Source organism: Papio anubis, chromosome 6 (assembly GCF_008728515.1).
Source record: "Papio anubis isolate 15944 chromosome 6, Panubis1.0, whole genome shotgun sequence".
Classification (NCBI taxonomy): Eukaryota; Metazoa; Chordata; class Mammalia; order Primates; family Cercopithecidae; genus Papio; species Papio anubis.
The window spans coordinates 154,191,192-154,205,933 of NC_044981.1; the positions used below are offsets into that span (position 1 = coordinate 154,191,192).

At 48.2% G+C, this 14,742-nt stretch overlaps 2 protein-coding genes across 4 annotated transcripts in view; one reads left to right on the plus strand and one right to left on the minus strand.

Annotated features, from left to right (window-relative positions):
* Positions 1–12,034, minus strand: part of PPIL6 (peptidylprolyl isomerase like 6) — a 47,340-nt gene extending 35,306 nt beyond the window's left edge. For all 3 annotated transcript variants that reach the window (XM_003898329.5, XM_021938013.2, XM_021938014.2), the window contains exons 1-3: positions 11,152–12,034; positions 6,896–6,991; positions 1,937–2,125 (exon numbers count right to left, since the gene is read on the minus strand). In XM_003898329.5, the coding sequence (XP_003898378.2) occupies positions 1,937–2,125; positions 6,896–6,991; positions 11,152–11,967 (1,101 nt within the window). In that variant the 5' untranslated portion in view covers positions 11,968–12,034. The remainder of the gene's footprint in view (positions 1–1,936; positions 2,126–6,895; positions 6,992–11,151) is intronic.
* Positions 11,421–14,608, plus strand: SMPD2 (sphingomyelin phosphodiesterase 2). Its single transcript, XM_003898331.5, has 10 exons — positions 11,421–11,844; positions 12,029–12,125; positions 12,233–12,309; positions 12,653–12,746; positions 12,889–12,978; positions 13,222–13,304; positions 13,431–13,563; positions 13,658–13,762; positions 13,951–14,104; positions 14,201–14,608. The coding sequence occupies exons 1-10, from the start codon at positions 11,795–11,797 to the stop codon at positions 14,587–14,589; spliced, it is 1,272 nt and encodes a 423-aa protein (XP_003898380.1). The 5' UTR covers positions 11,421–11,794; the 3' UTR covers positions 14,590–14,608.
* Positions 14,609–14,742: the final 134 nt, after the last annotated feature.

A 14,742-nucleotide genomic window follows, 5' to 3' on the forward strand; every position in this document is an offset into this window, starting at 1 on the left:
CTATCCAATCTCCTGCTCCCAAGCTCTCCCCTACTCCAGCCTGCATCTGCACAGACCTAAACATTTCTCCAGAAAAGCAAAGAGGATTATATCATACTCTTTACGGAAAGTTCTGTTTCCATAAAGTTCTGTTTCCTTGTGGATAAAATCTAACTCCTTCGTTCAGATGGACAATAAATCATAATCCAGCCTCAAATTTTCTTTAGGATCTATTGGATTTTTTTTCTTAATTAAAATCTGAGTACCCTTCCTATCTGGGGAACTCCTCACAGGGTCCCACCACCTTCACTAGACCCTAAAGAGGCCAGATTCTCCCTCTCCCCATGCTGAGAGCACCAGGGTTTGGAAATATGACCTAGGCTTGCCAGCTAGGTGCTCCTGCCTGGGCTTAGGGTCTCCAGAGAGTGATGAAAAGACAATGAAGCATCGAACAGTTAATCTCGTTGAAGGTGGCGGTGTGAACAAAGGCCAGCAGTGCCATGGCAGTTCCCTGGCAGCACATCCCTGCAGTGTGACTCTGGCCATGTCTTCCTGCTGCCAGGCCTCGTTGGTTCCCACCTGTTTTCCAAAGCTGTTGTCCAGCTTTCCTGTCAATTGTGAGATAACAGCATCCTTTCAATACACACCTTTTCACCTTCAATCAATCAGAGGAGTCTGGTAATGCTGGCACCAAGAATCTTGACTGAAACTCATCTTCCCAGCTTCATTCCCCACAAATTCTGGCCTCCTTGCTGTCCCTCTGCCATTCCCAGGGCATGTACTGCTAGACTCCTGACCCTTTGGGAATTAACTGTTTGAACATTAAATGCCTCCCCACACCCCAGAGTTTCCAGTATTTTCAAAGTGCACTGTTTATTCAATCAAACATGCACTGAGCACCTATTATGTTTCAGGTCTGTTTGAGCAGTGGTTCAACAAGGATGAATGAGACAAGGCCTTTGCCTTTGCACAGCTCAGATCTTAGCACTGGTTCACTGTGGGCACAGGCTGCCATGGGCATGAAATGATTTTCTGCACAATGCAGATGTTGCTACCAGAAGGTTTCTGAGCAGAACTGCAAAGTCCCTCCACCTCTATTGCCATCGCTTCCTGATAGCTCTCTCTCACCCCTGGACCTCAAGCTTCATGACTATCCTCTGCCACTGGAAACCTCCCCACTGGCACAGCCTGTCTGGGCTTGCCCTTGCCAACTATGTGTTCATGCTTTTTTTTTTTTTTTTTTTTTTGAGATGGAGTCTTGCTCTGCACCAGGCTGGAGTGCAGTGGCGCGATCTCGGCTCACTGCAACCTCCACCTCCCAGGTTTAAGCGATTCTTCTGCCTCAGCCTCCCGAGTAGCTGGGATTACAGGCACACACCACCACGCCCAGCTAATTTTTGTATTTTTAGTAGAGACAGCATTTCACCATGTTGGCCAGGATGGTCTTGATCTCTTGACCTTGTGATCCGCCTGCCTCGGCCTCCCAAAGTGCTGGGATTACAGGCATGAGATACTGCACCCAGCCTGTGTTCATGCTTTAAAATGTCACCTTTCTTCAACCAACTTTCCATTGTCTTAGCTCAGTAGCTCTTGCCTAGATGTTGGACAGTCTTAATTTAAATATTTCACACTCAAGATAAATGCATGATAGGTTTTACCTTCTCTGAGGGGGTGGTCTTTGCATTTTCAAACAGATTATTCATGCACATAAATCTCTAATGGGAAGTAGAAATGTCTGCACAGAGACGATCTCCCTGTGCAGCCCAGGTGCTGTGAGACACACTTGCTTTACATACCACCATATTATAATCTTTTGCAAATGGAAATGAAACTAGGCTTTAAACTTGGTCTCCTACTTTTTTACAATCTCCTTCGTTAGGATATCAATGATTAATGCTGAATCAATATAAAGGGTCAAAGATTCCATGATTTTTCTTTAAAAATTAGTATAACTTGCCTTGGTATCTCTTAAGAATTTCATGGAAAAATCCTCAGTGAGTGCATCATAAAGTGCAGAGGGTTTAATGTCAACTATATCCCACACCTCGTGGGCCCATTTCTGTAGACCCAATGCATCACCCAGGAACTGACCATTAACAAAAGACATCACAGAGGAGGAATATTCCCAGGTTTCATTTTTGAGTTCCTGTAAGGGAAAAGGACAAAAAAAAAGAAAAAAAGTAAGAAGTGGGGGAAACTTGCTAAACCCATAAGCCAGAGCTTGGGATCAACTCTAGGTCTGAATTTGTCAACTCTAATATTGAATCTTTTAAAAATAATTTTTAAACATTTTTATCGTCCTTTAGAATTTTGCTCTCAGAAATAATTTAAGAACATTTTTAAGAATCTGACATCACTAAAAGCAAAGCATGATCTAAAAAGTAATCACAAAAATGTTACAAATGAAAAAAAAAATTTATCTGAGGAATGTGAGCCCCTTTAAATGATCATGCCCAGAAAGGCATTTAAAATATAATAGCAGTCATTTCTCAGTCCCCCTGGAGCTAAATAATTACCTCCACTTACTATGTGGGCTCTAGGCTGCCACCAAACAGCCATAAAAAGCCATCCACCCTATAGTTCAACAACATACAGCCAATTGCTAACCAATGTTATTTCTGAAAATCAATGACAATTCCTGACCAACAGCTTTTGTAATCGCCCCCTCTTCTGATTCATTCTTTTTTCTTTAAACACTTGAGCCTCTATTTTGTTCTCTGGAGCACTTCCCAAGGCAACTTGGAAATGTGTCCTGGGCTGCAGTCCTCAACCTTGGCCCAGATAAACACTCTATATTAATTTTGTTTCAGCTTCTTCCTTTTAGGTTGACACATTAATAGAAAGATAAATGGTAATCTGGTAACAAAAATCATCGTGAGCCTGGCATACTTGTTATATTAACTTGCAAACAAAATTCAGTCTCTGTCTTCATTCCTAAAGCACATTTTACTGTGTGCGTACTTGGAAAGGATAGGAGGTCCAGGTAAGACGTGGGGTTCAATGTAGAGGACTGTGAAAATGTTTTTTGGGTGACGTGGGGCTTAAGGTTAGGAAATGACTTATGAGGGTCAACAGGGATTTCTGTGGCACAATCAGGAGCAGTGAGGAAGAAAACTCACCTTCCTTAGCACTGTGTCTTCAGCCCCTCAAAATGCAGTGTATTAACGTTTTCATCAACACAACGCTGATGGTAAACCTTCTAAATCTCCAGTGGGCTTGAGGGATGCCCCCTCCGAGGAGATCTGGTTTATTATTACCCAGTATCAGCTAGGCAAACCATGAATAATTTGGAACAGCTATGCTCAAACTTTTGTGGGCAATGAGAATCACTGAATCTGAAATTCTCATTGATCTCAGATTCTCAGAATCACAGAATTGGAGTTCCCTCTCCCCTTCCCCCAATACTCTGCTTCTAGGATGGTGCCTGAGAATTTGCACTTATTTATTTATTTGTTTTATGGAGATGGGGTCTCACTATATTGCCTAGGCCGGTCCTGAATTCCTGGGCTCAAGATCCTCCCACCTCAGCCTCCCAAAGTGTTGGGATTACAGGTGTGAGCCACTGTAACCCGCCAGAATGTGCATGTCTAACAACCTCCTAGGAGGTGCTGGTGCTGCCGCTCTAGAGACTACAATTGGAGAAATACTAGTTTGGGGAACAGTTTACATTCAGCTTGCCAACTTGCTTCATTCGCCTCTGGAGGTTTAATATCCTATTGCTTGCTTCCTATGCCCTTAACAAAACCTGCTTCTAGGCAGAGAAGAGACTTGTCTATGCTGAACTATAAATCACTGATAGAGCCAGTGGGTCAATACTTCCTGTAGTGTTTAAATTTATCAGTGTTATCATATTTTACAGGACCCCAAACTTTCTTTCTTTTTCCTTTTTTTTTTTTGAGACCGAGTCTTGCTCTGTCGCCCAGGCTGGAGTGCAGTGGCAGCTCACTGCAACCTCCATTTCCTATGTTCAAGCAATTCTCCTGCCTCAGCCTCCCGAGTAGCTGGGATTACAGGCACCCGCCACCATGCCCAGCTAATTTTTGTATTTTTAGTAGAGACAGGGTTTTGCCATGTTGGCCAGGCTGGTCTTAAAACTCCTGACCTCAGGTGATCCACTCGCCTCGGCCTCCCAAAGTGTTGGGATTACAGGCGTGAGCCACCACACTCTGCCAGGACCCAAAACTTTCTAAACAGGAGAAAAAAATGTCACTATGAATATTTTAGCTAGCTTGGTAGGAGAAATGCAGTAGAAAGTATGTTTTATTTGGAGGCTAAAGATGTAAATGCCTTCCTCTGTCTCCTCCATACTTAGGGAGGCGTCCTCGCCTGCCTCAAGTGAACAGCATGGACCCGATAGTTTCTAGGGCCTTCAGCACTAAGAGTATGAGGCTGCCTTCTTTGCTGCAGAGGGACCTTCCCAATGGCCCTGAAACCATCCCTTTAGGGTGGCACTACATTCTGCTGAAGCCTAAGGCCAGTTGAACCTGATGAGTTCAGAGAGACCAAATATGCTAAGAAGCACTACTTAAGACACAAGACACAATGCTTACATTGATGAAGGACAAGGGAGCCCCTGAGAAGGAAGAAAAGGTTAAGGTGACAAACAGCCAGAGGAGGAGGGAGGGAGGGGGATGAAAGGAAGGATAAGGAATATCACAGGTGGAACGAAGCAGCAGTGATGAACTGGAAAGCCTCATTCAAGACCCATGAGAGAGGCAGCAGGAAGAGAACACAAAACATCTTGAGGTAACCCAGGCTGAAAGGGGAGGGAAACTGGGGAATAGAATCCACACCAATTTCCTAGAGTCCAGTGGGAATTCAAAAGACAAGTGGGTGCAAACCACAAACCAGGAGATCATAGTTTTCCTGTGGGTGGAGAGCATGACAGTGGTAGGCCACATAGTAAGTTTGATAAAAAAGAAAAAAAAAAGTATTGTTTTATGTTAGGGTGACCAACAGTTGTGATCTGCCTAGGACTAGCCTACTTTTAGCACTGAAATTCTCACATCCTAGGACACCCCTCCATCCCAGGCAAACCAGGACTGTTTCTCACCGAGTTGTTGGAAGGATTACAATTTATGTATATAAGCTGGGCACAGTGGCTCACACCTGTAATCCCAACACTTTGGGAGGCCAAGGCAGGTGGGTTGCTTGAAGCCAGAAGTTTGAGACCAGACTGGACAAAATAGCGAGACCCTGTTTCTACAAAAAAAGAAAAAAAAATATATATATATATGTGTGTGTTTCTCTCTCTCTGTGTGTGTGTGTGTGTGTCTCTGGAATAGTGTCTGTCATATAAAAAGCAGCAGTGTAAGTATTTGGTTCTATTTGAATTCCAGTAAAAATCTTTTAAGGCTATGAACATGTAAGGCTTAACAAATGGTATTCTTATTCAGTCTTGCACTGTTCATGTGACTGAACAGAGAATGAAGTGGTCTCATAAAGCCGCGCTGCCTCCATGATAATCACAGGATCACAGGACATCCTTGTGCAACCCAGCACAGAACAATAGAAACTGCTCTGGTTAAGGGAAATGAGGTTTCATCAGCCATGGGGGAGAGGGGGTAGGGCAGGGAAACTAGGACTAGGACCGTCTACAAGACTAGGCCAGGGGTGACAAGCATCCCACCCTCCCCAACACGAGATATTGCGAAGCCAGGATGCCACCTTAGCATCCTTCTTATCACATGCTCCAGGCAGCACTACCAACTGATGAGGTTGTCACCCAAGAGGAAACCTATCATCCCTGGACAAGCTCTGCTAGCCCTAAGGTGTGGAGTTCTCTGAGGGTACAGATAGAGGGGAGAATGCAGAGAAGGAAGCTTCAACTAGGACAGGGTTGCCCTGTGGGAGCTCGGCGTCTGTCATCAGAACTTCCCTAGGCAAGAGTCCCACAGAAGCCCCGGCTGTCTCTGTGAGGTACACCATCGACACCTTCCAGAGTTTAAGGGCCAAGAGGGCCAGGCCACGTCAACCTGCTGAGTGCCAGGGTGTGAGAGGAAGTATAAGTGATGTGCAGGGAGACAGGGTAACTAACCATCAGCAGCAAATGGCACCATTGATCTTCCCTTTATCTCATGCTTTCCAAAGGAAAATTCTGTAAATGTTGTACTTTTTTTTTTCTTTGAGATGGAGTCTCACTCTGTCGCCAGGCTGGAGTACAGTGGCGGGATCTTGGCTCACTGGAACCTCGGACTTCTTGGTTCAAGTGATTCTCCTGCCTCAGCCTCCCAAGTAGCTGGGATTATAGGCGTGCACCACCATGCCCAGCTAATTTTTGTATTTTTAGTAGAGACAGGGTTTCACCGTGTTGGCCAGGATGGGGTCTTCATCTCCTGACCTCATGATCTGCCCGCCTTGGCCTCTCAAAGTGCTGGGATTACAGGCGTGGGCCACTGCGCCCAGTCCAAATGATGTAGTTAAAAACAAAAACAAAAACGAAAAAACAGCTTGGTGGCCAAGCACAATGACTCACCCTTGTAATCCCAGCACTTTGGGAGGCCGAGGTGGGTGGATCACTTGAGCTCAGGAGTTTGAGACTAGCCTGGGCAACACGGTGAAACCCCATCTCTTAAAAAAATACAAAAATTACCCAGGTGTGGTGGTGTGTGCCTGTAATCCCAGCTGCTTGCGGGGCTGAGGCAGGAGGATTACTTGAATCCAGGAGGCTGAGGCTGCAGTGAGCCAAGATCGCCCCACTGCACTCCAGCCTGGGTAACAGAGTGAGACCCTATCTCAAAAACAAAAAACCCAGCTTGGTAAATGATTAATATAATTTAGGAAAAGTACATAATTTAGAGAAATAAAATCTAGTTACACTAAAATTACTCTTTCAGTTTTTCCAAAACAATGCATAAATAATTCAGGCAAAACTTGGTTTGTTGTCTACATCCCCCACATCCCAAGTATCCTTTACCCTTTTTTTCTCTTGTAGATATTGCTGCCATGCAAATTCTTGAAGAGGAACTAATATAGGATCTTCAAATTTGGATGGATGATTATTCTTCAGATTCTGGATTTCAAAATAGAATAATTATTTTAGAGTTAGTTCTCTTTTAAAGTCAATATCATGTTCCCCAATGTTTACGGGGTTTCTGGAAGTTTTATACAACACACGCCCAGGCCATGCAGTCTGACTGAGAAATTCCTTGCTCACTCTCAGAGGCCCTTGTGCTCACCTCCAAGTTGCTCCCCAGTCCTGGGAGCTTATTTGTGTAAGTGCCTCGAAGCCAAGAACTATGTCTTAGAGGCTGGGCGCAGTGGCTCACACCTGTAATCCCAGCACTTTGAGAGACTCAGGTTGGCAGATCACCTGAGGTCAGGAGATTGAGACCAGCCTGGCCAATGTTGCAAAACTCTGTCTCTACTAAAAATACAAAAAAATTAGCCAAGCATGGTGGGTGTGTACCTGTAATCCCAGCTACTGGGGAGGCTGAGGCAAGAGCATCACTTGAACCTGGGAGACAGAGGTTGCAGTGAGCTGAGATCACGCCACTGCACTCCAGCCTGGGCAACAGAGTGGGATTCTATTTCAAAAAAAACAAAAACAAAACAAAACAAACAAAAGAAACAAACTCTTCTCTTAGTCTTCCTATATTCCCACCTGCCACAACCTCTGGCACACAGCAGCTGAATAAACAAAGGAATACATAAATGGGTTAATGCCAATAGCTTTGTGATATGCTATGTTCTTTTAGGACTAGTTTTTCCCAAAGTACAACTCTTGCTAAACCTCAGCGGATCTACAGACACTTTACTTATAACATAAACAAAAGTTCTTGCTTTAATTCACTGATGAATGGGGGATGACCAAAAAGATAATAACATTGTGGTTATACCCCTTAGGAAAAAGAGAAGTATGAAATCAGTTTAGGTTTAGATACTGAATATGTTTTAGTTTGACATAGATTGTCTGTAGGAATCAGAGAAAATTCTTACTGGTCAGCAATCCAGGCTTGGTTCTTGATGTCTGTCTCCCTCTAAAGCAAGAGAAGGCAGGTGAGGCAATAACAGGCTTCTTTTCTGAGTGGGTCTGGGAAGTAGATGGACCAAAGGGAAAAGTGACAGCTGCTGCAGGAGGCACTTTCCCTGCTAGGGACAGTGCTTGGAGGCCCTGTCGTGGTCCAAAAGAGGGTGCTGGCCTAGCACAGGTCATCAGGAGTGAGTATTCCAAGGGGAGAAAACCAGGATGTGAGTGTGGCCCACTTTGGCAATACTCACGAAGATGGCAATGATAATCAGGCCATTCCCTTCTGTCCCCAAGCAACAGGTGACATGTCCTGTTTCTCAGTTCCAGTGTCTGTGCTCAGTTTGAGGCAATACTTCAAGTTGACACATATATATATATATATACACACACACACACATATATATTTTGAGACGGAGTCTTGCTCTGTTGCCCAGGATGGAGGGCAGTGGCGTGACCTCAGCTCATTGCAACCTCTGTCTCCTGGGTTCAAGTAATTCTCCTACCTCCGCCTCCTGAGTAGCTGAGATTACAGGCGCCCGCCACCACGCCCAGCTAATTTTTGCATTTTTAGTAGAGATGAGGTTTCACCATGTTGGCCAGGCTGGTCTCAAACTCCTGACCTCAGGCCATCTGCCTGCTTCAGCCTCCCAAAGTGCTGGGATTACAGGCATGAGCTACCGCACCCGGCCCGGTTGACTGCTATTTCTAACCATCTGGAATAAACTATAAATCCAACAGTTTTCAAATGAAACACATCATGTCTTTTTGATAATTTAGTATTTGTTGTAGAACGGACTATATCCAAATTAAAATACACGCAATATTTATTCTTATTCTCTACAAATCTCAATGTTTTGTGTGTTTGATTTTTATACTTTGTTTTTATTTTTGAATTGACATATAATAATTGTACATATTTATGGGGTAGTGATGTCTGAGTGTTCCCAACACAAATCTAAATCTTTGTCAGTTAATCAGGCATCTGGGATCACTCACAAATTATCATGTTAGGAATATATTCAGATATCCTTTATTAAGACAGAACTAGAGGCTGGGTGTGGTGGCCCATGCCTATAATCCCAGCACTTCGGGATATTGAGGAGGATTGCTTGAGCCCAGGAGTTCAAGACCAGCCTAGGCAACATAGTGAGACCCCTGTCTCTTCCAAAAAAAGAAAAAAAACTAGCTGAATTTTCATATTTGAATACAACTACAGTAGGTAAAAGTTTAAGAAAGGGAAATTGACATTAATACAATAAAGATACTGTTTTCTTGACCTAGTGTCTTCTACAACAGGGGTTGGACAGGAATAATTTTTAGATTTGTAAACAGTATTTTTTTTTAAGACGGAGTCTCACTCTTCTTGCCCAGTGGCGTGATCTCAGCTCACCGAAACCTCCACCTCCCGGGTTCAAGCGATTCTCCAGCCTCAGCTTCCCGAGTAGCTGGGATTACAGGTACCCGCCACCACGCCTGGATAATTTTTGTACTTTTAGTAGAGATGTGGTTTCACCATGTTGGACAGGCTGGTCTTGAACTCCTGATTTGGTGATCCTCCTGCCTCAGCCTCCCAAAGCGCTGGATTATAGGCATGAGCCACCATGCTCGGCCTGTAAACAGTTTTAAAAAATCAAAAGAATCATATTTCATGTTATGTGAAAATTATACACAAGTCAAATTCGGTGTCCATAATATGGTTTTGGTGGAATACTGTCATTTATTTCCATCTCTGTGTCTGTTTTTGCAACACAGGACAAAGCTAAAGAGGTGTGACTGAGACTCTATTGCCAAGAATGCCTAATATATTTACTATCTGGACTTAACAGAAAAAAACTTGCCAACACTTTCTTTACAATGTGGAGTAGGCACAGAAAATATGTGCCTTCAGAAAAAAAGCGAAAAAAAAAAAAACGAGAAAAAAAAGAAATCCCCGAAACTCATTAAATACATTAACTTTGTAATTAGCTTTATGGCCATTAACTTTGGTAATAAAAGGTTGCTGATCCCGTCTGCCCAAGTAACACAGACCATAATTTCTACTTTTGATGATTCATGTATTATTTTCACAGACTTCTGATCATTTGTTTTCTTTTTATTATTTATTTATTTATTTTGAGACGGGTCTGGCTCTGTTGCCCAGGCTGGAGTGCAATGGTGTGATCTCAGCTCATTGCAAACTCCGCCTCCCGGGTTCAAGGGATTCTTGTGCCTCAGCCTCCTAAGTAGCTGGTATTACAGACGACCGCCATCACGCCCGGCTAATTTTTTGTATTTTTAGTAGAAACGGGGTTTCACCATGTTGGCCAGGCTGGTCTAGAACTCTGCCTCTGCCTCCCAAAGTGCTGAGAGTAGAGGCGTGAGTCACCGCGCTCAAGACTTTGTCTTCTATTTGGAAACATTTTGTTGTCAAGTATCCAGCTGGGTACTTCGGGAGTTAAAAACATTAACTAAGGCATGGTCCTGGAGTCAAGTGAGGTTCGGCGAGAAGTCTGCCATGGACATTTCTGGAGCAAACCCTGTAAGAAGGGCTGAATTCTACATGCCGACATTTCATACATTTCTTCTGGCATTTCAGGTTGTAAGTGTGCTGCATCATAACTGATCTGGCCAAATTCTTCCAGTTTCCTCAAGTGCTTTTCCTTTAATATCGTTCTGAGTGTTTACAAACAAATGATTTTCCAAAGCACTTGTGAAGCATCTAGTTCGATAGGAACGCAGTGACGGGTCTATAAAATTCAAATAAAAGAACCTCCCCAAATGAATAGTTTACAAAAATCGCTTGGCGGGCCTTCGAGGGGGGGGGGTTGTAAAAATCAGCTAGTTATATAGTAATCATTTTTCCATGAATTTTAAAATCTATAACTAAATAAAAAATTGACGTAGAACGAAATCCGCAGGGGGTGTGTGTGTGTGCGCGCGCGCCTCGGAGGGGATTTCCTTAGTTCCCAGAACGGTTCTGAACCCTTCCTTCGCTCAGATCTCGTCGCAAAGTCGAACGCCAGCCCCCGGACCCGCACTTGCTCCCCTATACGCTCCTCCCGGTCCTCCAGACGGAGCCCGCCCGGCTAGGACACGCCAGCCCCTTCCTCGGCCGGTGGGGCCTCGACCCCTGCCGCCTCGAGGAGGCGCCGCGCCTGCAGTCCACGCCGCCGTGAGCCGGGAGCGCGGAGGGCGGCCCGCGACGGAGGTTTCTCTGTGGTTACCTCAGCGGCGCTCTTCGCAATCTGAAAGTTGGGGCAGCTGAAGAGCCCCACCACCTTCACCTGCAGCGGCCGCTCGGGCAGCGACGGCGAGCCGCACCTGGCTTGCTGGGGCCCGGAAGGCCGCGGCCTTGCCATGGCCGCGCGCGGGGACGCCTGCTGACCCCAAACACTGCGCGTCGCTCCGGCAACTGCGCGGCCCCGCCTCCGCCGCTCGCAGGAGGCGGGGCCCAGGGGCGGGGCCGAGGGCGGCCCGTGGGGGCCCGGCCTTTCCTCAGCTTTGCGCCTGTTGCTGGGCCGCCGGCGCCGAGCTTGGAGGAAAAGGAACCGAGAGCCGCCCACCTGGGGGCGCTCTGCGGACCCCCAGGGTCCTGGCGCGCGGCCCTCGCCGAGCTTGGGCACCCGGATTTCGGCAGCGGATCGTCTTTCCGGGTTGGCGGCCCGCCTGATTGGAACCAGCCGGCCGGTTGTCGGGGGAACGCGGGAGTCGGGCCCGGCCTGAGCCGCGCGAGCTTGGTGCCCACCTGTGCGCGCCGCCTGCGAGGAAGGAACGGGCCAGGAAGAAGGCGCCGCCGGCCGCCCCCGTCCCCACCGCGGCCGTCGCTGGGGAGCTAGAGCCGCCTTGCGCCCCTGGAGTGCCCCAGACATGAAGCCCAACTTCTCCCTGCGACTGCGGATTTTCAACCTCAACTGCTGGTGAGCGCGTCCACGGAGTGCGGTCTGGGGGCCGCCTTCCGTTCGCACCCATGCAGCCTTCCTCACCCCATCCCGCGCCACGATCTCAGGGTGTAGGGGAACCCGAACCTCCAAAGTCCACATCTGGCCCCAGCGCTGGTGGTCCCAGCGGTCACATCACCTGCCTCGCTCTTCCCTTCCTTAGGGGCATTCCCTACTTAAGCAAGCACCGGGCCGACCGCATGAGGCGCCTGGGCGACTTTCTGAACCAGGAGAGCTTCGACCTGGCTTTGCTGGAGGAGGTGAGATTGTGCAGCACCATGTGGAACCCAGGCTGGAAGGAGGGCACCTGGGGGCAGATCCTCCCCCTGGGGAAAGGCCAGGCAGACATCCTTACCGCCTCCCTTAGGTGTGGAGTGAGCAGGACTTCCAGTACCTGAGACAGAAGCTGTCACCCACCTACCCAGCTGCACACCACTTCCGGAGGTGAGAAGCCCACGGGCCTGAAGCCTGTTTTCATCCCAGGAGGCTCTTGGCCCTGCCAGCCCTTCCCTATCCTGCCTGCACCCTCCAGTCTCCTCCAGCCTTCTCTCCCTCTGGATGTGAGAAGGGGAAGGGTGAACCAAGAAGGTCCTATGACTTCAGCCCATTTCAGCTTTGTTTTCTGGCTGCCGTATACTCCTCCAAAGGCTCTTGCCTTTGTTCTACGGCTAGTCCCAGCAGTAGAAAAAGAAAAAAATAGCTGATCAAAGCTGGAAGACAAGGGAGGGGAAGAGGGCTGGGTGTCTCTCCCTGTTTTTCTGGTTATTAAGCAGGGCTTGGCTTTCAGCGGAATCATTGGCAGTGGCCTCTGTGTCTTCTCCAAACACCCAATCCAGGAGCTCACCCAGCACGTCTACACCCTCAATGGCTACCCCTACATGGTAAGCCAGACCTCTGACCTCTTCCACCTCCCTTCCCCACCTCCAGTAATACAAGGTACAGGAGGCAGCCCTCTGAGAGCTGCAGGGGATGGGCAGAAAGACGGTGGTGGTGCCCTGAGTTTCTGTCTCCTCCTGCCTGCAGATCCATCATGGTGACTGGTTCAGTGGGAAGGCTGTGGGGCTGCTGGTGCTCCATCTAAGCGGCATGGTGCTCAACGCCTATGTGACCCATGTGAGTGAAGCTGGCAGTGCCTAGGGCTGGGACATGCAGCCCAGTCCTGGGACAGAGAGATGGTACTCCTCTAGCTCTAATGCCTGGGGGTGAGGTGTGGGGGCAAGATCTTATAAGGAAGCAATGGGCAAGGCTTATCCATTCTATACCCAACACCATGCCAAGTGACAGACACAGGCTTGATTCAGACATACCCCTGGGACCCTCAGTCTTATCTGCTGTGATCTCATCTGTCTTGCTCAGCTCCATGCCGAATACAATCGACAGAAGGACATCTACCTAGCACATCGCGTGGCCCAAGCTTGGGAACTGGCCCAGTTCATCCAGTGTGTGAGCCTGGGTTTGAACGGGGAAGTGGGATGGGACCCAAGGGCTGGGGGTGAACAAGGCCCCAGTCATGGGGAAGAGGTGGTGAGGGAAGAACTCCCGCCTCACCAACGTGGTTCCCCCAGCCACACATCCAAGAAGGCAGATGTAGTTCTGTTGTGTGGAGACCTCAACATGCACCCGGAAGACCTGGGCTGCTGCCTGCTGAAGGAGTGGACAGGGCTCCGTGATGCCTACCTTGAAACTCGGGACTTCAAGGTGAGAGGACTTGCCTGTTACTTCCCTACCTATATCCCCAGCTTCTCTCCTTCCTCCTCCCCTACATCCTAGTATGAGCCAGTGATTCCCTTAGGGCTCTGAAGAAGGCAACACCATGGTACCCAAGAACTGCTACGTCAACCAGCAGGAGCTGAAGCCGTTTCCCTTTGGTGTCCGCATTGACTACATGCTTTACAAGGTTGGGCTCCTCCCCTCAACATACTTTCATCCACTGTGTCTCTCTGTCTACCACCAACCTGTATAGATCCTTTGCTCAACTAATCTAGTCTTGGACCACTGATGGTTGGAAAGTGGGGTAGCCAGGAGCTGGTTCTCTGGGAAGAGGCCCTCATATATAAGCTTCTCTCTGGCCCTTACTTTTCCTAGGCAGTTTCCGGGTTTTACATCTCCTGTAAGAGTCTTGAAACCACTACAGGCAACGACCCTTACAGCGGCACCCCCCTCTCTGATCACGAAGCCCTGATGGCTACTCTGTTTGTGAGGCACAGCCCCCCACAGCAGAGCCCCAACTCTACCCACAGTGAGTCACCCCCACCCTTAACTTGGCCCTTGCCCCGCTTGAAGCAGCCCTTCCACTCTTGACTCTCTCCTGCCCCACTGCCCTGCCCTGTTGTAGGACCAGCAGAGAGGTCGCCGTTGATGAGTGTGCTAAAGGAGGCCTGGACGGAGCTGGGTCTGGGCATGGCTCAGGCTCGCTGGTGGGCTGCCTTCGCTAGCTATGTGATTGGCCTGGGGCTGCTTCTCCTGGCACTGCTGTGTGTCCTGGCGGCTGGAGGAGGGGCCAGGGAAGCTGCCATACTGCTCTGGACCCCCAGCGTAGGGCTGGTGCTGTGGGCAGGTGCGTTCTACCTCTTCCACGTGCAGGAGGTCAATGGCTTATATAGGGCCCACGCAGAGCTCCAGCATGTGCTAGGAAGGGCAAGGGAGGCCCAGGACCTGGGCCCAGAGCCTCAGCCAGCCCTACTCCTGGGGCAGCAGGAGGGGGACAGAACTAAAGAACAATAAAGCTTGGCACTTTAATGGCTCTGCCTTTTTACTTGTAGAGGCAATGGGAGCCAGGGGTCAGTGTGACTGTCACACTACAGACCTTTAGGCTCCTACACATCTCCTGTCCCCATACACGCCCCCACCTCCCACCTGTAGGCAGTGTGAGCCCTG

Bases quoted from the DNA above. Each gene is read 5' to 3' on its own strand.
- SMPD2 (XM_003898331.5), top strand. From the start codon at position 11,795: ATGAAGCCCAACTTCTCCCTGCGACTGCGGATTTTCAACCTCAACTGC. The intron at 11,845-12,028 runs GTGAGCGCGTCC...TCCCTTCCTTAG, and splicing joins ATTTTCAACCTCAACTGCTG to GGGCATTCCCTACTTAAGCA. The intron at 13,305-13,430 runs GTGTGTGAGCCT...TGGTTCCCCCAG, and splicing joins GAACTGGCCCAGTTCATCCA to CCACACATCCAAGAAGGCAG.